The sequence below is a fragment of the Clupea harengus genome, chromosome 3 (assembly GCF_900700415.2).
Source record: "Clupea harengus chromosome 3, Ch_v2.0.2, whole genome shotgun sequence".
Classification (NCBI taxonomy): Eukaryota; Metazoa; Chordata; class Actinopteri; order Clupeiformes; family Clupeidae; genus Clupea; species Clupea harengus.
The window spans coordinates 21899900-21924334 of NC_045154.1; the positions used below are offsets into that span (position 1 = coordinate 21899900).

General features: G+C 46.1%; 2 protein-coding genes across 8 annotated transcripts in view; one reads left to right on the forward strand and one right to left on the reverse strand.

Moving 5' to 3' along the window:
* mon2 (MON2 homolog, regulator of endosome-to-Golgi trafficking) overlaps positions 1–16178 on the forward strand; it is a 37811-nt gene extending 21633 nt beyond the window's left edge. For 2 of the 7 annotated variants that reach the window (XM_031564937.1, XM_031564939.1), the window contains exons 15-36: positions 619–731; positions 968–1072; positions 1769–1849; positions 2230–2303; positions 2399–2489; positions 2822–2923; positions 3344–3346; positions 4213–4323; positions 4783–4958; positions 5424–5586; positions 5726–6019; positions 6801–6999; positions 7664–8319; positions 8913–9056; positions 9979–9996; positions 10516–10644; positions 11434–11624; positions 11772–11832; positions 11949–12072; positions 12347–12554; positions 13652–13734; positions 14124–16178. In XM_031564937.1, the coding sequence (XP_031420797.1) occupies positions 619–731; positions 968–1072; positions 1769–1849; positions 2230–2303; positions 2399–2489; positions 2822–2923; positions 3344–3346; positions 4213–4323; positions 4783–4958; positions 5424–5586; positions 5726–6019; positions 6801–6999; positions 7664–8319; positions 8913–9056; positions 9979–9996; positions 10516–10644; positions 11434–11624; positions 11772–11832; positions 11949–12072; positions 12347–12554; positions 13652–13734; positions 14124–14287 (3290 nt within the window). In that variant the 3' untranslated portion in view covers positions 14288–16178. The remainder of the gene's footprint in view (positions 1–618; positions 732–967; positions 1073–1768; positions 1850–2229; positions 2304–2398; positions 2490–2821; positions 2924–3343; positions 3347–4212; positions 4324–4782; positions 4959–5423; positions 5587–5725; positions 6020–6800; positions 7000–7663; positions 8320–8912; positions 9057–9978; positions 9997–10515; positions 10645–11433; positions 11625–11771; positions 11833–11948; positions 12073–12346; positions 12555–13651; positions 13735–14123) is intronic. The other 5 variants (XM_031564938.1, XM_031564940.1, XM_012842503.2 and 2 more) reach the window with 3 other exon arrangements.
* A 2461-nt stretch (positions 16179–18639) lies between these two features.
* Positions 18640–24435, reverse strand: part of ppm1h (protein phosphatase, Mg2+/Mn2+ dependent, 1H) — a 28913-nt gene continuing 23117 nt past the window's right edge. The window contains exons 8-10 of the mRNA XM_012842468.3: positions 23997–24104; positions 21839–21990; positions 18640–21639 (exon numbers count right to left, since the gene is read on the reverse strand). Coding sequence (XP_012697922.1) covers positions 21492–21639; positions 21839–21990; positions 23997–24104 — 408 coding nt within the window. The 3' untranslated portion in view covers positions 18640–21491. The remainder of the gene's footprint in view (positions 21640–21838; positions 21991–23996; positions 24105–24435) is intronic.

Here is a 24435-nt window from a genome sequence, read left to right on the forward strand (position 1 = left end):
CAGACAGACACACATACACAGATCCCCCTCATAAATATTACATGCGGAGAAATGATCTTAACTCTGAAAGCACCCGAGTGATAAGTCGCATCACTTAAACTGGCGCCACATGTAAATTGGCTGCAGTGCTAATCTCGTGTGGCGTAGTTTGCATGGGTATGAATTAATCAAGGCGCCCAAATGTGTCGTTACCGCCGCTCTCGCAGCACGCGCTGCGCTTTTTGGAGTGGTCCTGCGAGTGTGCCGTCTCAATTAGCGCCACTTTGATGGTGATCAAGTGTAGATTAATAGCCCAAAACATGCACAGTATGATTTGCTGTGAGTGCAGCTGTTTGCCCTCTCTGCCTCTGTAATTTTGTTTTTGACGTAGTCGTGTTTAATGTGTGTGTGGGTGTTTATTGTGTGGGTGTTTATTGTGTGTGTGTGTGCGCGCGTGGACTCCTGTAGCATAATTAATATTGTAATCACAGACATGTCTTCACCATTGGTGTGTAAACTATTGTCCGTGGGGATGCAACGCCCTCTTGTGGCCGATGCATGCTGCAGCACCTTTTTGAGTTGCATATATCTGAATACGAGTCGGTGAGTTTGACTGTGTGTCCGTGTGCTTTCCCCCAGCCTACTCCATCCAGGGCCAGAGTGTGCAGATCATCAGCCCCTCCAGCGAGTCCCACCAGCAGGTGGTGGCTGTGGGTCAGCCCCTCACAGTGCAGCCCCAGGGCACGGTGGTGGTGAGTAGCTGCCCTCTGACTGTACCACTGCTCTTACCACTCAACCCTCTTTGAACAGTCAGAAACATATCCACACTGTACCACATTCATGTCCTTTTGCTTGTTTTTAAATGGACTCGGGATTAATTATAATAGCTACTTAAGGAGGTTTATGTTATGTTAATTATCTCTCTCTCTCTCTCTGTCTCTCTCTCTCTCTCTCTCTCTCTCTCTCTTTCGCTGTCTTTCTTTTTCAGCTCACAGCTAAAAACATCCAGTGCATGCGGACCCTGCTGAATCTGGCCCACTGCCATGGCGCTGTGCTGGGCACCTCCTGGCAGCTTGTTCTCGCCACACTCCAGGTGAGTTACACACACACACATACACACACACACACACACACACACACACACACACACACACACACACACTCACTTTCATGAGGAAGACTTATTGCAGTGCTTTAAATCTACCTGACTCTCCTGAAGGCTCTCATGCAGTTGATTTGTTAGCACTCCTCTCCATGCTCCACCAGCTCCTATCTCTCTCAGTCTCCCTCTCAGTGCTGGTGTCTCTCGCTCATTCATTCCTCTCTCTATCTCTCTCAGTCTCCCTCTCAGTGCTGGTGTCTCTCGCTCATTCATTCCTCTCTCTATCTCTCCGTCTCCTCAGTGCTGGTGTCCCTCGCTCATTAATTCCTCTCTCTATCTCTCCGTCTCCTCAGTGCTGGTGTCCCTCGCTCATTCATTCCTCTCTCTATCTCTCTCAGTCTTCCTCTCAGTGCTGGTGTCTCTCGCTCATTCCTCTCTATCTCTCTTAGTCTTCCTCTCAGTGCTGGTGTCTCTCGCTCATTCCTCTCTATCTCTCTCAGCTGGTGTCTCTCGCTCATTCCTCTCTATCTCTCTCCGTCTCCCTCTCTCAGCTGGTGTCTCTCGCTCATTCCTCTCTATCTCTCTCAGCTGGTGTCTCTCGCTCATTCCTCTCTATCTCTCTCCGTCTCCCTCTCTCAGCTGGTGTCTCTCGCTCATTCCTCTCTCTCGTCTTCTCTCTCTCCCCAGCACCTGGTGTGGATATTGGGCCTGAAGCCAGGGGTTGGCGGCGTGCTGAAGCCAGGCCGTGCCGTGGAGGGCCCAAGCACGGTGAGTGTGTGTGTGTGTGTGTGTGTGTGTGTGTGTGTGTGTGTGTGTGTGTGTGTGTGTGTGGAGTAGGGCAGGGCCCAAGCACGGTGAGTCCCCTCTGCCGTTTACCAGGGCTGGGCCAGTGGGAACCCTCTGATTGACCTGAACAGAGCCCGGTCAAAAGCCAGTCCATCATGCGTGCCCACTGCACACATCTCACGAGTCGGCTGATGTGTTCTACTGTGTCCAGTCAAACAAAAAAAACAAGTCAGCCGTAGCAGATCGCAGACACAGGAGATAGCAGACTCTAGACTCACGGGGATTTGGATTGTTTACTTCTCTGTTTATCCCAAGAGCTCCCTTGACTGCAGTGTTTTGTTTTTTTCCCCCCTATTACCCAGGTCCTGACCACGGCTGTGATGACTGACCTGCCTGTCATATCCAACATCCTCTCCAGGCTGTTTGAGAGTTCCCAGTAAGCACAACCCATCTCTCCAGGAGTCACTAGTGCGCACGAGTAGCCTGTCTCTGATTTGTGTGTTCTCTAATGCGTGTGATGTGTGGCTTTAGGTACCTGGATGATGTATCCCTTCATCACCTGATCAATGCCCTCTGCTCTCTGTCCATGGAGGCTATGGAGATGGCCTATGGAAATAACAAGGTGAGTAGGAGTAGTGGGACCACAGTTCTACAATGCCATGATTGCACTGCTTGGTTTGTGTGAAGTCCATGTAGTTTGTTAAGTACCTATTTAGTTTGTTAGTTAGTCTATTCAGGTTTTATAGTCTATTTAGTTTGTTAAGCACCTATTTAGTTTGTTAGTCCATTCCGTTTGTTAGTCTATTCTGTTTGTTAAGCCCCTTTTTAGTTTGCTAATCTATTCAGTTTGTCAATTTGTCTATTCATTTATTTCAACGAACATGTTACTATCTCAAACGATTTGCTCTGTCATCTGAACTCTTCTGATGCGTGTGTTCCCTGCGGTGGCTCCAGGAGCCTTCCCTCTTTGCGGTGGCTAAGCTCTTAGAGACGGGGCTGGTGAACATGGACCGCATCGAGATACTGTGGAGACCCCTCACAGCTCATCTCCTGGAGGTGAGCTCTTTTAACAGCATGCGTGTGCGTGTGAGTGTGATTGTGAGTGTGCGTGTGCATGTGCATGTGCGTGTGTGTTGTGCTGGGAAGGAGAAGAGCAGATGTGATGAGGTGGAGGGAAGTGTAATGAAGCTAATGTAGCTATGCATTTTTTCCCCCCATTTGTGCTATGCTTAGTTAATCCTATAGTTTAGATTTGTGTAATGTGTGTAATATTCAAACGGTTATATTCAAATTCCCCACCTGGAAGCGGTTGTTCAACTGCTCTCTGCACTCAAACAATCATTCTTAGTATGGGTGGTAGTCTTCAGGGTTTGAGAGGCTGTGTTTTTGTCTTTTATCGGTGTATATGAAATGGTCGTCTTCATGCTGTCTCTCTTTCTGTCTTTCTTCCTATTGCACCCGTGTCGGGTTGTGCAGAAGGTAAGATCAGAATCTCTTCCCAATCTCTTATGTGGACATAGAAGGCCAGCAAGCTTATCCAGCCATGTCCTATTTCCATTTGATGGAATGTCTTCTCAGGATGTGATTTTTCTTCCATTTCACTTTTCACTTCAGTCATGACACAGTGGCGTGATTACATGCCATTTTTTATTATTAAGAGTTATTTAACAGACCTACTCAGAAGTTGCAGAATGTGCGTCTGTGTTTGAAATTCTTTCCAGAAAGGAATTCTTCACCAGCACTCTTTGTGTAAATCACTATGTACAATCAATCACATGTGAAATTGTCACTGAGCCCGCTGTGTGTTGCACTGTCAGAAATCGTCTTGGCACACCAGAGAGCCGTGTGATTTGTTTATCAGCTGCAATGACGAGTGAGCCGATTCTGTCACTGGGTGTCAGTCATTCTCTTCTATCCACATCACTGACTGGAGGGCACCCCAAGGAAAAGCGACAAGGAGTCGCTTGCCTGTGTTTTCTCAGTTTGAAGTCTGTCTGTCTGTCTGTCTCTGTCTCTGTCTCTGTCTGTCTGTCTCTGTCTGGTTAAACTCTCTCCTGTCGGCTGTTTGTTGAGTCCCGTCACTTTATAAACGGCCTGTGTTGTTGTTTTTGTTTGCCTCCTTTGCTCTGTGCGCTGTTTTATCACAGTGTGTCAGTGTACGCTTCCTAATGTTGTTTTGTCTCGTCTCTCGAGTCTAGTCTTGTGTCTTGTGTCTTGTTTTGCCTTTTGATGTGTTTGTATGTGTGGATTGTCTCTGGTGTCTTAAATCTCTTTCTATGTGTGTGTGTTTCTGAACACACGCCATACCCTTGTGTTTCTGTCTGCTTCTTCTGTTTCTCTTGTAGGTGTGTCAGCACCCTAATGCCCGTATGAGAGAGTGGGGTGCGGAGGCGGTGACCTCACTCATCAAAGCCGGCCTTTCGTACAAGCATGATCCTCCTCTGTCCCAGAACCAGGTACTCTCTAGACCAGAACCGACTTCTTAGGGTTCAGCCGTATAGACCCGGTTCCACCTTATTCTTTTCTGGGACACACAGGTTCTTGTTTCTGAATTGTGTCATGCAACATCAAAGTGGTAATTGGGTGGTTTTTCAGTGATTTTTCAGATGTTTGAAGTCTTGTTTGAAGTCTGTTTCTCGCACTGAGCCGAGACACACATTTTAAACTTGCCTCAGTAGTCCATAAGTAATTGATGTCATAGTCTCCAGTGGCCGTCATGTGGCTGTTTACCATCTGGACTCCCTCACTTCAGAGTCAGGCCCAATGAGGTTCAATGTAGACATTAATTTCCCTTAATTAAGCCTTATTAATGCATAGAGGTGCTGTATGTATGTATGTATGTGCTCGTGTGTGTGCGCGCATACGTGCACGTGGTTATCGTTTGCCTGACCGCGGTTCCTCTGCTCCTCCCATAGCGGTTGCAGCTGCTCCTGCTGAATCCGCTGAAGGAGCTCTCCAACGTGCTCCACGCCGACATCAGGCAGAAGCAGCTTGAGTGTGTCCTGCAGATCCTGCAGAGTCAGGGGGACAGCCTGGGGCCCGGCTGGCCCCTGGTGCTTGGCGTCATCGGAGCCATCCGCAACGACCAAGGGTGAGGGGACAAATACCTGGAGAGGAGACAGAGACAGAGATGGAATTGCTGTAGTGAATGATGCCCTTGTCTCTGTTCTCATGAAAGGCAGAGAACGCCAGCATAATCAATTAGTTGATTTGGAACCACTGATTAGGAACGGAGATAAAATAATATGTCTTGTGAGGTTAGTTTTCCAAACAATAATTTAGGTCGGTCTTGGACTGTATTAGATTAAATTTTTGTTGGAGTGGCTCCATTCGGAGCTCAATTTAGACTGACAGTCTGCTTAATCCTCATCAGGAAAGCTTTAAATGTTCTCCCTGAGATTCCAGATGGAATGTGGAAAGAATCTCAAGAAAGCATACATTCAAATGCTTGTGTGACACATAATTAGAATCACATTAGCACGTCCACTAGCCTTCACCTTCAAAAAATAAACTGAGGTGCTTTAAATGTTCTTACTGTGCCAATGTTTCATTTCAGAGAGTCCTTAATCCGAACAGCCTTCCAGTGCCTGCAGTTGGTGGTAACTGACTTCCTACCCACCATGCCTTGCACATGCCTCCAGATTGTAGTGGATGTTGCTGGCAGCTTTGGTCTTCAGAACCAAGAACTCAACATTAGCCTCACCTCCATTGGCCTTCTGGTAAGAGGAACACCGTTTCAAAACTGCATTCACTTTCAATCCCGTTCAGGCTAGCACCAAAACCCTGTCAAGTTTTTAACCTAACTTCACATTAACCTGTTTCTGGCTCGCCCTCCCCCTCTTCCTCATTTCCCTGTAGTGGAACATCTCGGACTACTTCTTCCAGAGGGGAGAGACCATCACGAACGAGCTGGAGCGGGAGGAGGTCATGCTGGAGAAACAAGCCCTGGAGAAGGGCGAGCCTCTCAACAGGCCCTTCCACCCGGCGCCTCCCTTCGACTGCCTCTGGCTCTGTCTCTACGCCAAGCTGGGCGAGATGTGCGTGGACCCGCGGCCCGCCGTCCGCAAGAGCGCCGGCCAGACCCTGTTCTCCACCATCGCCGCCCACGGTACACTCCTGCAGCAGCCCACCTGGCACATCGTTGTCTGGAAGGTAAAGGAGCCCCCTGTGACCTCTAAACATGACCCCTGTGACCCCTAATCATGACCCCTCCTCCTAGAGCTGACCAGGAACACTGCCTGTATGAGCACATTGATCGTGTAGTGCAGACTGAACTCAGCGAGAAGTAGACTAATAATAATAATAATAAACTTTATTTGTATAGCACCTTTCAAAACAATGCCGCTTAAAGTGCTTAACAGCAAAGAAATTACGGGCAAAAACAAATTACATGCACAGTGATTAAAAAAAAAATAGACATAAAATAAACATAAAACATAAACATAAACATAAGACTAGTGTGGGCGATAGTGGTTCAGGCGGTACAGGAGTCATTTAGCAATCGGAAGGTTGCTAGTACGATCTTGACTCGCAATCGGTGTATGAATGGGTAGATATCTGACGCATTAATCTGTAAAGCGCTGTGAGTGCTCTATGAGTAGAGCGCTATATAAATGCATTCCATTCACTAGAATTTCCCCTTCGATAGAGTGCTCTGTTGTCCCGTCTGACGTGACCATTTTAGATTACTTCATTTCTGCCAAGTAAATCAACATTTCACCGTTCATTTTTTTTTTTTTTTTTTTTACATTTCTAAAGCTGCGTTAGTTGTTCCAGAACCATCTCTTAGACGGATAGCTCTGCTCCCCCTGCCCTGATTTGACCCAGCATGCATTGCATCACTTTTGTCAACCCTAATCAGTATGATGGGTTTCAGATTAGTGTAGTTTAGCTTTGTTTAGTTTAGTTTATCGTGTGTTTGCCTCTGTTGCAGGTGCTGTTCCATCTCCTGGACCGTGTGAGGAAGTCCTCAACCACAGCTGACAAGGAGAAGATCGAGTCTGGGGGCGGGAACATCCTCATCCACCACTCACGGGACACGGCAGAGAAGCAGTGGGCGGAGACTTGGGTGCTCACTCTCGCTGGGGTGGCACGGATCTTCAACACCAGAAGATACCCTCTGCAGCAGCTAGGTGTGTGGAGACTGATTTCAGGCCAAGAAAGATAGTTTGTATGGGTGTGATTGCAGGCTTATTCAAGGTTTGGAATGAAGATGTTGTATATGTAATGGGTGCATAGCCTATTGATTCTTTAAAAGCTTATCGTTTGTAGCATGATGTTTGTAGCATCACAGTGCCATGGTATTCAATCTGCAGTGTTCATCAGGGTGGTTTAAAAGAAACCTGATATCATGACTCATCAGTTTTACACAAACCATACACAGTAAAGGTGCAGCCCACGATTCTAATCCAGTACACTTTTGGTCAAAATCACTGCTCCGCATAGTCCTCCATAGTGGTTCAGACAGAGCCATAAATAATTCCAGCCAATCACCACGTTGCCTCAGGGGTGTGGAAGGGAAGGGTGTAATTTGAAATGCTGTTGAGTTCAGATATCAACAACCTTTCGCCAGAACTCTACCTTTTAATTTATTGTAATACAATAGAGTGGTAGTGACTCACAGGTCAAGGGAGAAGGAAAATATTTATCACATTAGATACATGGAAAAAATGCAGTACTGCAGTAACATGAACTCAGTGAACCTCACATTGCATGTATGGGGGGTTTGACCATAGTGGAAAGAAATCAGGCACGTGTTTATGACTATTTTGCTCACATCTGGCTTTTATCCCTCAGGTGATTTCTTCAAGGCCTGGGAGGTGCTCCTGGACCACATCCAGTCGGCTGCCCTCAGCAAAAACAACGAGGTCTCGCTGGCCGCCCTCAAGAGCTTCCAGGAGATCCTGCAGATAGTCACCCCCGTCAAGGACACAGAGAAGCCCGAAGCCCTCGCCGCCATGTGCGTGCCCCCCGTGCTCGTGGACGCGCTGGCGGCCGCCGGCCCCGGCAGACCCCTGCTGCGCTCTGACTCGCTGGCCGAGCGTCTGGCCCAGCGCTACATGAACAGCGCCCAGGCCCAGCCTCCCCTGCCGCCTCCGCCCGGCGGCGCGGAGGAGCTAGACGACTCGGCCCTGTGGTGGTCGGCCTGGAACACGTGGTACCGCACGGGCACCGAGTGCACGCGGCCGCCGCCGCCCGGCGCCGACAAGCCCGCCTTCATCCCCAGCCAGCCCTTCCTGACGGCGCTGGTGCAGATCTTCCCGGCGCTCTACCAGCACGTCAAGAGCGGCTTCAGCATGGAGGACCTGCGCAAGCTGGGCGTCATCCTGCACGGCGCCGTCTCCGTGCCCATCAGCTCCGACGCATCGCCCTTCATTCTGCCCTCCTACACCGAGGCCGTGCTCACTAGCCTGCAGGAGGCCGTGCTCACAGCCCTCGACGTCCTGCAGAAGGTGCCGTACCACCTCGAACACACACATTAGTTCACACATGTTTAGTTGCTTAGAAAACTATATATTATTCATATATTAATATATTCCTGCACACCCACACATACACGGACAAGAACATCTGTGAAAACGCACACACTCTCACGTATGCAGTCGCAAACGTGGGAACTTTTACTCACACCCTTACACACTCAGGCATAGATGCTCACGCACACAAAACACACCTGAACACCCCCACACAAGCCACTGCACTCTCACAAACTGATACAGAATCCTGGGAACTGATTTATGATCAAATAGAAGGAATCCAGTGGTTATATGACTCCTCTGCTAAACCAGCTGGAGTTGGAACACCTCTCCCAGCTGTCCCGTGATTCCCAGTCCTGGCTAGGAAACTCTATATTTTCATGTGAAAATACATACTGTGTTAAGAATGTGAACCATGGGAGTTTCCTCGGATGTATGTATGTATGTGTGTGTGTGTGTCTGTGTGAGTGCGTGCATGTCTTGTCTGTCTGTGTGTGTGTGTGTGTGTGTGTGTGTGTATGTGGGACATTGATGTCTGTATTTAAGTGTTGTCCCCTTTTCCATGGCAGGCCATTTGTGTGGGGCCGGAGACCCTGCAGGTTATGTACCCTGCCATCTTCGAGCAGCTGCTGCTGTTTGTGGAGTTCTCCTGCAAGCCTCCGCAGTACGGCAAAGTGGAAACCAAACACGTGGCCAACGCTAAATACAACCAGGTGGGTGGCCACGTGACGACTACCTCTCCGCTCCGGTGCTCTTGGTTGCCCTCTCTGCTAGGTTTTGTAGGCCACGAGTGTTCCTCGACAGGCCTCTCCCCGGAGCCGTGTGTGTGTGTGCGTGCGTGTGTGTGTGCGTGTTTGCGTGTGTGTTCTGTCCAGCGTCCCCTTTCTCTTTGCCCTCATATTGCATCAAGGGTTTTATTTGTGTATAACATGCTTCACAGTAGTGGTTGTGTTGCCCGTCATAGAGAGAGAGATCTAGACCAGAACTAGTTGTTCACGTGAGCTCTCGTGGTGCGTAGAGTTACCTAATTGACTAATGTTGAGTGTCCTACATCTCTATGAGGTGAGTATTGTAGATATGGATCCGTTACTCTTAGCTGGATTTGTAGATGAAAAAACACATCCCTGATGTAAACTTTGAATTCATGTGACCCTTGAGTAGTGGCTCCTTTCGGTTCCTCTTCCTGGTTCTGATGTCACAATGGTACAAAGAAGCCCATTGACACCACTGTGCTTTCCTCCACAACTTTGCGGCAACATCACAGTTGCAGTGTCACATGCCAAGTGTCGATGCTTAATTCTCCGCTCAGCCTCCTCCAAGTATTGATCGGCCTTCATTCAGTGCCGCGGTGTGAAGAGTGACATAGCTGAGTTGCTGCAGCAATGCACTGTTTGAACTGAATTTACCAACCGACCAAATGGCCAGATAAACGTGTCTGTGTCCGTGTCCGTAGCTAAAGTCCGTATTTAAATCCACTGCACATCTGTCTGTATTTGATGTCGTCGTCAGTCAGTTGGTCAAGCGGTTCAATACTTGTATTGGCACTGGACTGTCTGTAGTGGCCAGTAAAGGAGTTAACGGTTGTTCACTCTTCTCTCATTCTGTTTTCTGTACTACTCAATGGATCCACTTTAGATCCAACTGTTTGCACCGGTGAGTCTCCATTCCGTCAGTCCCCCTCTAGCTACACAAGCTTAGCTGAATGGTAACACTGCTAGTCGAGGGATTTCACCTTCTGTTGTCCTCCTCCTCCTCCTCTTCTGTCCTCCATAACTCACGTATGTCTGTCTCTCTCTTTCTCTCTCTCTCTCTGTCTCTCTCCCTCTGTCTCTCTCTCTTTCTCTTTTTGTGCTCTCTCTGTCTGCCTATCACTATTCATTCTAACTCTTGTACATATGGACTTTACTTTGGGTTTTTGGTCTTGACTGCGTTTGCATGCTTTGCTGTTTTAAATCTATGCCACCTTACTGATTGTGTTCCTTTTTTTTTTTTGCCCTGTCAGCACACAACACAGGTATATGGATTTATTCTGTCCTGTCATAAACAAAGTCAACACTTATAAACACAAGATTCTCTTTATCTCTGTCTCTCTCACTCCCATCCCTCCACCCCCGCCTGTCTCTCTCTCTCTCTCTCTCTCTCTCGCTATCTGTATTTTTTTTCCTCCTACAGGCTGAATGGGTGGCCTTAAACTATGTGCCCTTTGCTGAGAGGTCTCTTGAAGTAGTGGTAGACTTGTACCACAAGACTGCTTGCCACAAGGCAGTCATAAACGAGAAAGTTCTTCAAAACATCATCAAGGTAAGCCCCCTCTTCACAGCGCTCATTATTGCATCCGGTTTAGGGCGTATAGGCTGCATGTGTAGCAGCCCAGCCAGTATGCATTTCCTGTTGTCTATACAAAAAGGGGCACAAAACAAAAGGCTGTGATTCATAGTATAATGATACAGAGACGCACGCACACACACAGAGCACTCATACAGACAGCTGTGTCAGTTTAATTGCTGTTATTACGGCATGTACGCGGTGATTGGAGTCATGCAAACCTCCGAGGGTGGTAGTCAGAAGCAGTAAAATCACTACGTGCGGGACGGCAGATGTCCAGAGGCTGGGAGGCGTGAGAAAGGCCAGGCTGGATGTCGGGGTGGAGATTGTGCGAGGCCTCCACACCCGGCAGCAGCCTGAGGGAGCAGGAGTCACACGCACGCACGAGGAGTGTCTCCCTGTCCGCACGCGGTGTTACTAATGCCCCAGTTATTCTCAGCCTCACACCCTGCTGCCCTTCATCCTTACCTCTGTCTACACTGTGTCTCCACTCTCTTAGCCCTGCCTCTGTAGTCCTGTTGTGATCTCCTCCTCATCCTCCCTGACTCTCTGTCTTTTTCTGTTTTTGTTTTCTGTCTACTGGTTTGACCTTGCCTGTTTTTTTTCTTTTCTTTTGTTCCTAATTCCAATACCCTTCATGCTTGCATTAACTCTCCCTCACATTCACTCACGGCATTCTCTCTTTCTCTCTCTATCTCTCTCTCGCTCTTTCTCTCTCTCTTTCTCTCTCTCTCTTTCCGTCCTCCTCCTCCTCCCTGTCTCTAGACCCTTCGGATGCCGCTGGGCCTGAAGTACGCCTGCCCTGCGGAGAGCACGTGGAAGCTGGCCGTCTCCTCGCTGCTCAAAGTGCTCTCAATCGGCCTCCCCGTCGCCCGCCAACACGCCTCCTCCGGCAAGTTTGATACCATGTGGCCAGAGCTTGCCGGCGCCTTCGAAGATTTCTTGTTCACCAAAAGGTACGTGGGCCGCCACAGCTCCAACAGATAAACCTGAATATGTATCGACATCAGCACCTTGAGACAATAGGGTGCAGCACAGGTCGGATTACACTGACACTATATTACATACCAGCCTGTTCCAGCATGCCTTTTTCTTTTGTCCAGCATGCCTCCGGATAACCTGTCGATCCAGGAGTTCCAGAAAAATGAAGCAGTCGATGTTGAGGTATTGTCTCTACTTTGTGCTGACTTCCCATTGTCTGCACCGTAGTAGATCACTTGGGGAAGATGATTCCCTGTAGCCTGTGACCTGTAACGTTAACCACGGTGTTCTCGTCACAGGTGGTGCAGCTGATCAGCACAGAGATTTTGCCATTCGCCAACTTCATCCCCAAAGATTTTGTTGGCCAGATCATGGCGATGCTCAACAGAGGCTCCATCCACTCTCAGTCCTCCTCTTTCACTGGTGAGCTGCATGAAAGTAACACAACCCACCTCACATTCAAATAGCCTCCTCAGCTCACTGTACTTTTATGCAGCTTTTTTACTTCATGGATATTACTATGTATAATCTTCTACATTAAGGGCTGTGTAATATTTAAGGTTGCGCAGAGCAATGCATTGTGGGGGGTATACTCCAAACCCATATTAGCCTTTTTTGCGTGCTCGTATAATTGCTGCCATTGTGTGCTGTGTCTGACTGTGACGACATTCCCTGCCCACGCTTGTGCGGCTTGCAGAGGCTGAGATTGACATCCGGATGCGGGAGGATTTCTCCAAGGTGTGCTTCGAGACGCTGCTGCAGTTCTCCTTCAGCAACAAGGTGTCCACGCCACAGGAGGGCTACATCTCGCGCATGGCGCTGTCGGTGCTGCTGCAGCGGGCGCAGGACGTGCTGCGGCGCTACGTGGAGGACGAGAGGCTGAGCGGGCGCTGCCCACTGCCCAGGTGAGGCGCATGGGTCTGTTGCTTCACCCCACATAAAGGCCACACACACACACACACACACAGACATACAGACATACAGACATAGACACACACACACACAGACACAAAACGCTTTAGAAGTTCCAGGTACACATAAAGAGGCACATACACACACATAAACTCAAAAATCTAAATTCCCATAGAAATAAATCAACATTCCCAGAGATCCTCAACGTCGTGTACTGGGCACACACACACATACATCACCTTTATAAGTTCCTCACATCCATAAACACACACATACACTCATACAAACTACATTCCATGTAAGTACATCAATTCTATGTTACAAGCACATACACCCACCCACACACATACACGCACACACACACACACACACACACACACACACACACACACACACACACACACACACACAGAGAGACTCAATATGTTGTAATGTATGCTCACTCAATTCAAACTCCCACATGATATATACACATACACCCACACACACAAGCATATATAACATAATACATGGACATACATAGGCACTGCATACCCTCATATCCCCACCTAATCCTCTCTCACACTGACTCATGTACAAACACACTCCATATATACACTTATACACACTCTCAGCTAGAGCTGAGGGTTGATGCATAGGTAAGTACTTTGGCATTGCCCTCAGGCAGCTGTCTCATGTCAGACACTGCAGTTCTACTGGCTGTCAACAGTGAATATCCCCTACTGTGGGTACTTACAGTGGATGTCTGTGAGAGAGAGAGTGTGTGTGTGGGTGTGTGTGGGTGTGTGTGTGGGTGTGGGGTGCAGACACATACTAGCATAACAGCTCTCTCACTGTATCTTTCTCAGTGCACAGAGGATGAAGCTTGATTGCCATCTGCTCAGGTTAATGCCATTTGCATCATTCTCGCCTGCACTGTTTTTACCCCTTCCACCCATCGTTTCTTTCGTCCCCCCCGATGTTGACACGTCTGACGGCTGTTTGTCGTTTTCCTCTGAGTTGATGCCATGTGTACTAATCGTCAAGCCAAATATTAAGAGGGTTGGATTAGATTCTGTCAGCCTGATCATCTTTGTTATCCTTCCTCTAGGCAACAAGTCACCGAAATCATCTTTGTCTTAAAAGCAGTTAGCACTCTAATGGACTCACTTAAAAAGACCCAGCCAGAAAATGGTGAGTAATTTAAGGATTTTACTAAGAGTTTGAGTGGATAATGATAAATGTTCATTCTTTATAAGCAAAAGGATGTACTACATAATGTCTCTAATGATGCTGGTTAACTAAATCGTTTCTACAAGTGATATTGAGAACTGGGTGTAGAGAGCCGACATACAGCATATAGGTACCAATACTGTTCAGTTCTCATGTACGTCAGGCTCCCCTGAAGCAGAGCAGTGGTAAAATGTCCCAAAGATGGAAGTTATTTCAGCTTTCAACTGTATCATGGAATTAAACAGTATGTTTGATGTTGGTTGTCTCTCATATCTGTTCTCTCCTTCTCCTCATCCTCCATCTCTCTCTCTCTCTCTCTCGCTCTCTCTCACTCTCTCTCTGCTGTCTAGTGGACGGAAACACCTGGGCCCAGGTCATAGCGCTGTACCCCACGCTGGTGGAATGCATCACTTGTTCCTCCTCGGAGGTCAGCTCAGCTCTCAAGGAGGCCCTGGGGCCCTTCAAAGACTTTATGCAGCCCCCCGTGTCCAAAGTGCAGAACGGGGAGTCCTGACCAGCCACCCCTCGCCCCCCCTCAAACCGGGATCAGGAGGAGGGAGGACTTTTTAATTACTTGAGGGGGTAAAAAAAAGTTGAATGTGTCCTTACTACGCCACAGGAGCGGACTCTGATCTCCCACGAGCCTGTTTGAAGGACAGTAACCCATAGCAACCGCCGTGGCAAATGGTATTGAACGCTCCGCGATCAAGGGTTGACCTTCATCACCATAAGCTTCTCAAACACATTGATGACCCATTCCCAATGGCTGGACTCACAGTTGATTAACTGCTACAGTACATTTGCAGTGTTTTTTTTTCTTTTCTTTTCTGCAAGGGGAGTTGATGTACAGTGTGTGTGGTGATAAGTGTTAACGATGTAAGTCAGAATGAGTTATCTGGGCTTTATTCATCTTTGAAATGGAGAAGAAAAAAAAAACAGCGAACAAAGAAACGTGTGAAGGAAGAATGCTCTTTTGTGGTGGACTCTTTTTGACCACACAGGATTTTATGCAAGATCTTACTGTAACATTCCATGTCATCTTTAGTCCGCTTGAGAAGGGGTGTCCTTGTGTGTTTAAAATAAATGGGAAAAAAGTTCTACAAGCTTGGTGTTCGATATGATGAAGTACATTTTTTTTCACATTTTCACGATCTTCCCTCCATCAGTCGGTAGTCAGATACGGCAATGTTCAGAGATGATTGAATGGTTACATCCTATGAATGGAGGGTTTAAATTGTACTGAGTACCAGATGACAAGGCTATTCTCTGGGTTATCCTTTTTTCTCCTTGCTCTCAAAATGAAACCTCCCTAATCTGCAGCATAATACAGGCACAGTAAATCCATGCAGCATGTGGTGGGACTAATGCTGAAATTCATCAATGGCTGTGCCTTACATTCATGTCAAAAATACTGTATATGTTATGTACATCTATTAAATGCTGTGTTTGTGCATATGTTGGAATATGATGAAGTGATATTGTTTCACATACTTGGGGTAATCGGCTTGAATTGGCTGCAAGGTCGTAATCGAGCTACCTTGGTGTTTGGTATTTACGGTTCAAAATCAAATTCTTGGACTGGAAACTAATAGGAAATAACTTTTGAATACATATGGTACTACAATGTCACCACCATCTTTACTCCTACTACTACCACTACTATTTTGTTATTACCATTACGTCTACTATCATTATCATTACTACTGGTTTTATTCTTAACCATTATCATTTACTGTACAACGGTAAATTGATTGGTCTTGTAATGGTGGAACATATCAGATGTCTAGTATGTTATCTGTATTCTCGCTGATGGCAGTAGGAGTAGTAGCAGGTCATGTGAGGGGAAGGGCGAATTGTAGGGAGGTTGGCAGAGGGGTGGAGAGAGCAACGGAGCCATAGGCGGGGTTATCGTGCTACTTCAATTGCGCCTTTGAGCACGCCGAGAAAAAGCGTAAGGCAAGCGGGAGAGACGGAAGGAAGAAGTGTACCTCTGCGATTTATTCAGGCAAACGAGGCAATTCTTTTTTCCCCTTAGTTGAATTTTACGGATTTTTGAGGATCTGCATTCCTGGTGCGCCATGTACTGGCTGAGGTAGTAGTTTGTGCTGTTGGTTGGGATGTGACATTGCCCGCTATGGAGATGACTGCGCAAGCTACTGCCTTGCTAGTGCTGGTGGAGATCGACTTCAGACGAAGGAACGACTTCATTTTACATGATTATAATTCTGATATCTTATCGACAGCTGTTCGGGTTTCCGTTTGACGTGTGCTACGGTATTCATGCTTATGTTCACAATTGAACGGTTTCGGGTGCACCGCGTGTGAGCATTGCACGAGTGCTTGATTAAGGAAGCGGTAGGTGTTGTGTGGTATCTACTCGGAAAATAAATTACTGGTTACTGGAATCAATGATGCTTTGTGTTTTAACTTTAACTGTGCTTACCTAACACATCATTTACTAAATGGGTGTCGAAGGGATTTTCACACTGCACTTAATAATTGTAAATCAATCTCTTGCATTCAGATGCCGACTTTTGAATGACTTAAATAGTTGCATCCGTTTTGACTAGCCCTAAAATCTTTCATTTATGTCATCATAAAGTGCTTTGTTATGTAGCTCACAAGAACTGAGACCAATTTCCCTGAAGCAATGGTGAGAGTGAAACAGGGCCATTCATTTTTATAGATATTTGATTTTATCCGCAGGCTCTGTCGCTGCCTCCAATCTGTAAAGCATGTAGGTCATGGTACTGTTGCTAAGAAGAGAGTTGTGACGTGGCCGCATTGCCTACCCGCTAAGGTAATGTTCTGCGTGTGTGATGACCGGTGTTAATACTTCGCATACCCAAAGATGTTTGGTCCTTGTGAACAGCTGGACTGGACATCTGAAGACAAACTCAAATTAGTGTTTGTTATAGGGAATTTGTCAGGCTGAGGTCAATGAATGTCCTGGAGGAACAGAGAGCCTTTAAAAAATGCGCACAATGTGGATCCTCTGACGTCTCTCTGACTTCATCCACGTGGTGTTCTTTAACCCTAGATCCCCCTCCCCCAACACACACACACACACACACACACACACACACACACGTGTCTAGGCTCAGATATATTTATTCCACAGATGCTGCAGAAAAGCAGGAGGCAGATAGTAATTACTGTACCCACTATGTGACCCATCAGCTGACTTCCATGGCAGTATGGATATGGAACGGGAGAGGGGTAGGGGATTTCAGCAGAGGGCAGGCATACAGTTAAGTCAATGCTCAACATAGTTTTGAGTTTCATCTTGTGCATTGCACAGGGAAATATCTAAAACGGTAGGTGATGGTGTGGTGGTGTTCAGCACCAACAGGCCCGCTTGTGTTGGGGGTGGGGTGGGGTGAGAAGGGAGGAGTCCTGACACCCATTCCCCCTATCTTGCCCATAATGTTCACGCAGTGGGCCAAGCAGTGGACTGTGCAGACAGAAGTTGTGGGGGCGGGTATGCAGTCCATCCAGCCCCCGTTCTGTCTTCTGTTGACATTCCCCTTTTGGCCCGGCTGGAGATAAATCAGTCCGGGGCTATTAAAGCCAGAGACCGTAAATTGGAGTCCCCTGCGCCAAGCCCCTGGTGGAAAATCTGCCCGCTCCCATTATTATTGCAGCTGTATGCTGAAAGCTGGACCTCGCGTGGAAAGCATACATTTTTCGAATGCTTTCAAATTGCTGGTCCTTAGTGTCTTCTGTGTACATTAGATCCATGAAACAAGATGGGGGAGGAACATGTCTCCATATCACCATTGTTTCTAAGGCTTTGTCAAAAACAGTGTATTTTTTTTAAGGTAAAGCTGACCTACCATTGACCAAATGTTATAAACTATCAAAGGTAGTGAGGAAATGTAATGGCTCTGAACAGGGAAAACACATTTATTCCTGGTATAATTAAAGATCTCCTCCCTTGGGATGGGGAGGGTGAGGCGAGGCAGATGAGTGATTGGTCTGGTGGACTTTGTTGGTTGCCAGGCTGCGATGAGGAAGGATTTCTTTTCCACAAACCTGACTCCACCTTACCCAGGGAGATGGCATTAGCATAGCAAAAGCGAATATATTTCTTCACTTTAAAAGTCCATTAGTTAGTATTTGTCATGAATGAGTATGTATGCCATATGTTGCATACACCCTCCCTTTTTCTTCCAACTGTTTTGTTAATAGTCCCCAGGTAATCCAGGCAGAGCCTCTTCCCATCTAGTATGATTAAACTAGTGTGTAAATTAGAGTGGCATTCAATAAAAGACCTGTAAATCAGGATGTTTCTGGAGTTATATTCCATCTCAGAACGTTTTTTTTTCATTGCAACAATCCTGGTGCACCCCTAGTTAGCATGGGGTGACCTTGGAAATCCATCCACTCTCTGGAGTGACTAAGTGTGTTGATGTACAGTGTCATAATTGACCATTTTCACTCTCATCTCTCGCTTTCACTCTATCATTCACTTACTCGCTCACTCTCTCCCTCACACACACACTCGACTCAACATCTTTCCAAATGAGTGCTATTTGGAATGCTAGTAGCCATGTTTAGGTTATGCTGACCAGATGGCTCGGAGACTCCGGCTGTGGGCGTGGGTGGGTGTGTATGACTCCCTTGGCAGCACACTGCCACTCCTAAATCCTCAGCCTTCCCACCCCTGCAATGTTGCTCAGCGTGAACAGCAACTATAGGGACTCCATGTACATGAAAACAACCGTTCAGACCATGACGTTCAGTCCTACGTGTACCAACGCAGGGACAGGCCACTGGCAGACTGGAAGCTCCATCTTGTGCTCCACAGGAAGAGGTGAAGCTCTCGTACTGGAGGAACGTGTGATATCAATTGACATGAGACAATTTTCTAGCAAATGTTGAATCCAAAGGTTTACTAATAATTACAAAAGTTGTTTCACATAGAAAAAGAAATCCAAATGTTGCGTCTCCTGTACATAAATGTTGTTTTTCATATATATATATATATATATGTCATTTACTTTTCACACAAGAAGACATGAACATTTATATTATTTTCATAAATCAGATCGGCCGCTGTTCCACTTTGCCCATAGCACACCAATCCATTATTGATGTGATGCAGTCCTTTATAGTCTGTGTCCTCTATAGTCTGTACAAATAGGAATAGGGGGGGGAGAGAGAATCTTGATGTAGCAAAGAAGTTACAGACAGTGGTATGGTTTAAAGCCAAAGTCTTTCCATTTTCCCAAGACAATTGGAGAAGTTTACACAATCCATGATTTAGGGATGGAATCAATGGGCAAGTCCCCTGCATTGCAAGAAAGATTTGATCATCCAACCTTGAAACCTGCATTTTACAGAGAAAACTAGTCCATATGAGAGCACGCGAGAGAGAGAGAGATGGAGGGAGGGAGGAAGAGCTTGTGGTTTAGAGGTTTGAGACGGGAATCAGAGTGTCTTAGGCCAGGATGTGGAGTTTGAGTACATTTCACATTTCACATGACATGTGGACTGCAATTCCTTGGTAATGATCCACCTGGATAGAATCTCCCATGCAGAACCTCATTTGTACAGTCAGTCAGGCGTCACATTATTTCCCTCCCATCACCCCAGATCACGTTCTGCCATCAGTAAGATAAATACAGCACAGAGACTCCGGGGATAGTTTAGGCTGAGACACAAGGAGCCCCTGTGGAGGTAATCTTAATGATCACTTGGCTCACCTAACGTCACTTCAAATATTTATGACCAAGCATTCATTTAACAGAAAATCATGACAGCAAATTGGAGGAAAAAAGAACAATCTGTACATTCTAAGACCCTATCATTTCCATTATAACATGTATGATTCTTTAATAAATTAAGACATTTATTCATATAAAATAAATTAAAAAAATCGGAAAAGAAATCTTAAATTAATCAAACAATCAATCTAAGAACATAAACATAAAATGTTCTATGGCACGAACATGGCATTGATTTGCACAGAAGTCACAGTATACATTTACATGCTTTTTTCCCTCAGCAATGTACTTTACAGACAATTACTCTAACACTGCGCTTGCAGCATGAATAACCATAATGATTGTGAAGACAGTTGGGGGATGAAGTTAGATTGTACAGGAGCTTCTGCAGCGAATGCACTGGTATGGTATGCACAATGTGCCTTCTGAAAATGTTATTAATGTATGTCCGAATGTTTTATTCAGCTCTTCTAAATGAGGTATTTCTGTAATGGGATGACAAGTATATCAGTTCATGGACTAATGACAAAATCGTATGTGATCTTTAAGAGTCTGACACAATTTCCAATGCTATTTCCCTGCATTGGGTTGATTACATTAATAACTTCAACATCTTGAGCGAAACAGCAACGGTAAAACATGTGCGTTACCGCTTGAGGAGAGTGGTATTATTTAACACTCCTTGTTTTCTTGTTCTGTATAAGGAAACACAAACCTCAATAAAGCAACATAGGGGTTGTCCCATACTGTTACATTGATGAAAACAGATTATGTTTAAATAAAATCTGACCCCCATACTATGTAATTATGCCTTGGAGCAATACAATCATGCAACAACAGTAATTCATGCTGAGAAAAAAATACTGACTCTACTTGTACTGTCTGACAGAGGACAGTAGATAACAAATGTCACTGTAAATCTGAATTGAGATTGTACCTATCTTTGTCACTTATGGGGAGTTTTAATTGTCAAAATAATCACTTGGACTGCATAAGGAGCTGATGCATACCCCAAGTGTTATGGTGCTTTTGATTCGGGCAACTAATGTCCAAATGTTAACACGTGCAAAGGCACCCAAACTGCTTTCGACCAATAGTTGACAGACTATTGTTCATTCGCACCATGCGAGTAAGGGTAATGGTTTAAGCAGTTCCACTTGGGGTGCAGCGCTAAGTACGCACGGCCTGAGCACCGCTCCCCTGAGACTCAAGGAATCATTCAGCCCTCTCTCTCTCTCTCCAAATGAGACCCGTGGTATAACAGTATACCGGGAGTCTGACAGCACTGTTTAGGTTAGTGTCGGTGGAAATATACACACAGCAGATGGCCACTCTTACTCTGAGAGAGAGACGGCAATCTGGCTGTGGAGGGAAAACTATCTTGATGACTTGTAAGCAACTTTGATTAGTCTATTTAATTTCTGCACAGGCTCTCCGTAAAAACAGGAGACTTGAAACAATCTTTAACGCATTCACTTAAGCTATCTGGGGAAAAAAAAAAGGTTTAACATTTAAATCTAATCTTTGATGATAAAAACGATATATTAACGATATTTATTTAATAATCCTGTTACATTTAAAAAATATAGCCCTGTCCCAAACTTTTTGACCACAGTGAAATGAGCTCTAATCATCTCACATTGTTAAAATAAAAGAATGGCCAACGCTTTGGCATTCTCACACCCTTTTTTGAGACAGCACACAGGGATAAAAATGGCTAACAATGAACACTGTTCATCAGTAGCTTTCAAATCTGTGCCAAATCTGACAAATACAAAATGGTGGCACTGAAGAGGGTCTTGCATTCTGAGATCTTCCGTTGTGACAAAACCAAATTGTTTGTCACCCTCTGGGTGTCGAAGGTTGAGCGTTTGGATCCCCGTCAGTGGATTGAATCTGTTGGCTTTTCAAGGCTCAGATGGGCTTCGGGGCCTCAGGATTTCACATAATATGTGGACATTATTTCAATACCCCCCGAGTCCACGTTGGCTAGATTTGCCTGTTCCCATATAGAAGAGGGATGATGTACACAGAGATGTCATCTCCAGAGCCGAGGCGGTCATTAGCGATCCTCCAGCCCCTGTCTCTAAGCACCCCTCGAGCTCTCATCACCAGGTCCTGTGCTGCCATGGTGTATCTAGGAAACACATTGAAAATTGACAAAATCACCACACAGTTTAAAACCATAATCTTGAGTGAAAGGAAGATTACGTGGATTACGTGTCTTTACAAGATTAACTGTCAGACTTTCTTCTTTTAATATCACAAATAAACCAAAGGATAGTGTTTGCAGTGGCAATATCATTCTGGTTTCACTGTGATGGAGAAAAACTTGCCTGTTCTGATCATCTGGGTCGCAGTTACCAAGGAAACAGGTGACAGCCTCAGCCACATCCTCATTGGAGAGCACATCCCACAGGCCGTCTGTTGCCAGTATCAACACGTCATCCGTGCCGTGCTCAAACTGGGTGAGGGGATACACCTTCACCTTTGAAAAGGTTAGTTATTTCAGAGATATGAGGGTAGCTGGAGCAGCCTTTGAGAAAGGGCATATTGATTGATTGATTGATGATTGATTGATTGATATTGTGTCCACTAAGTGTCAGGAAAATCCATGAAAAATGGAAGCTTAGGTTGGACATTCTCACACATATCCTGTTTCTATTTCTAGTGATAAAAGCCCTGCTTTGGTGATCCATGAGAATGTAATGAACAGAGACACCAACTTTGTAAAGAAGACGGTAGCCTCGAGTTAACCCTAAATAAACAGCATTAATATTTAAAGATATTTTACTTTTTTTCACAAATCTATTCAATGGTCTTTGCCCTTCCTCTTCAGCAAACTCATTCGCATTCCTCTTCTCCTTGCTCAGAGTGCCTGGGCGTGATCAATTACCTCACAGGAATAGCAATTATGCCTTCCTCTGTGACCTCTTTTCTGCTTGGCTGACACTCGCTTCACTCGTAAGTGATGGCAGTGACCACACACGTGCCCACTACTTCACCCCTCCCTCCCGCACAAGAGCCTCCCGATACACCCGAGTCACCTTCACACAGCCGGGGCCATTGATCTCCCCGCGACAGTGACATGCTGCCACAAACACTGAAGTGGATGCCTGCGCTGACAAAATGCTCGGTAACACGCCGCGGTCCCCCGCCATGACAAAACACAGCCACACACCCAGGTGGAGAAAGAGCCCACAGAGCTTCCGTCTGATTGGCTGTGGAGACAACACAAGCATTTCAGGGGCAACATCTACTCTGACCGTGGAGGATTTGTTTTGGCACCTGCACACATCATAGAAGCGCTCACGGTCTTTACTCTCCTTCCTGAGCTGCAAACTTTTCAACAGAGGCGCTACGAGTCGAGACTCTGACCCGGAGTTCAACCGTCGGGATGCGCATCTTATTACTGTGCCGTACAGTTGCACAGTGAAAGCATATTTAGAAGGCTGGGGAGATATAACGCGTCTCGGCTCAGGGAGAGAGGTTCAAAGGGATGGAAAGCGGGGGGAAAAAAAGTGTCTATGGATAAATCCGTGAAGAGACTTGACTGCAGGCTGAACTGTGACTGAACTCTGAGCAGAGTGAATAAAAGATCAAGCGAGCTGTTGGAGAAATCCGACCCATGGTGATTACGAGCACACACTCCGGCTGCGCAGCTCATGTGGTCGGGAAGGGTGTCTGACGGTCTGGGGGGGAGGGTGGGTAGGGGAGTGTGTGGATCGTGGAATTTTTGATTAAAGGCAGATTAAAAAGAGGTCACTTTCAAGAAGTGAGTGGATGGGTTCCTCTCCACACAACTACCACGTCTCGAGTGTAGATGCTCAATGCGACACTTATCTTCTCACATTGTCACAACATTTATCATCAGATAATGGCTCTCGAAGCACAGAGACATTCAGACACCTGCCATATGTAATGACACATCCCAAATAACATCACCTACTCCAATTCATTAAAGAATAATGAGCATCGTGCTCAGGTTATTTTATACCGAATGTGTGTTTGGCTGTAGTGTTTGAATATAACTGTCAAACTTCTAACCCGTACCAGTAAGAAAACTTCATTCTATTAAACTTTGATGCTGAGAAAGAGTAGACTGAGCATCAATGGGAATATTAAATGTAGTGCTTAAGGGTCAGATTGTCAGGGTTTTTCTTGGCACAGAGGCATTCTGAGCAAGATGAGGTCAAGCAACTGCCTACTTGTGCAAGGCCAAACATCCCTTTCTGGCAATTTGGTTTAGTTCTAAAGAATTAGGTCTGCTTGCAGCGAGAGCCGATGCAATTCATTCTGGCTTACCTTTCATGATGTGCTGAACTGGTCTGGAAGAATGCTAATAATTGCTACCCACGCTTAGACCAAATTCTCCCTGGTTGCCACCAGCTGTATATCATAATATAGGCCTGGCTCCGTGAGGCTAGTAGCTGCCATTAGAAACGGATCTTCATGTATAAGTTATGAAACGGTATACTGATGTGTGTGCAGTACCTCTGGACAGCAGGACAGGAAGGGTTTGATGTAGATGTTGGAGTCGTGCACTTTCAGGTCATGGTCACCTAGGCCCCGGGTTACACCGATAGTAGCCATTACACGTGCCTGAGCAGAAAAAACACATACAAGGCAAATGAATGAAGGCAAACGGTCCAAGTTTGACAATTACATTCTAGCAGAAGCAAGGGTGGTCTACATGACCTTTGTGTTGGCTGGCAATGCAGTGGACATGCCTGTCTGATCACTTAGTCTTTGGGCTCCAGTTTCTCATGTGAGTCTCATGTGTGTCTCATGTGTGTCTCATGTGTAGAGCCTTAATTGATCTAACATGCCCAGTATGTCAAAATGTTCTCGTCAGAGGAAAAACGATACAGGTGCATGAAAATGCTTGTTTTGACTTTTCCGGTGAGTAGATGCAGGCCCTGTGGTAACCACA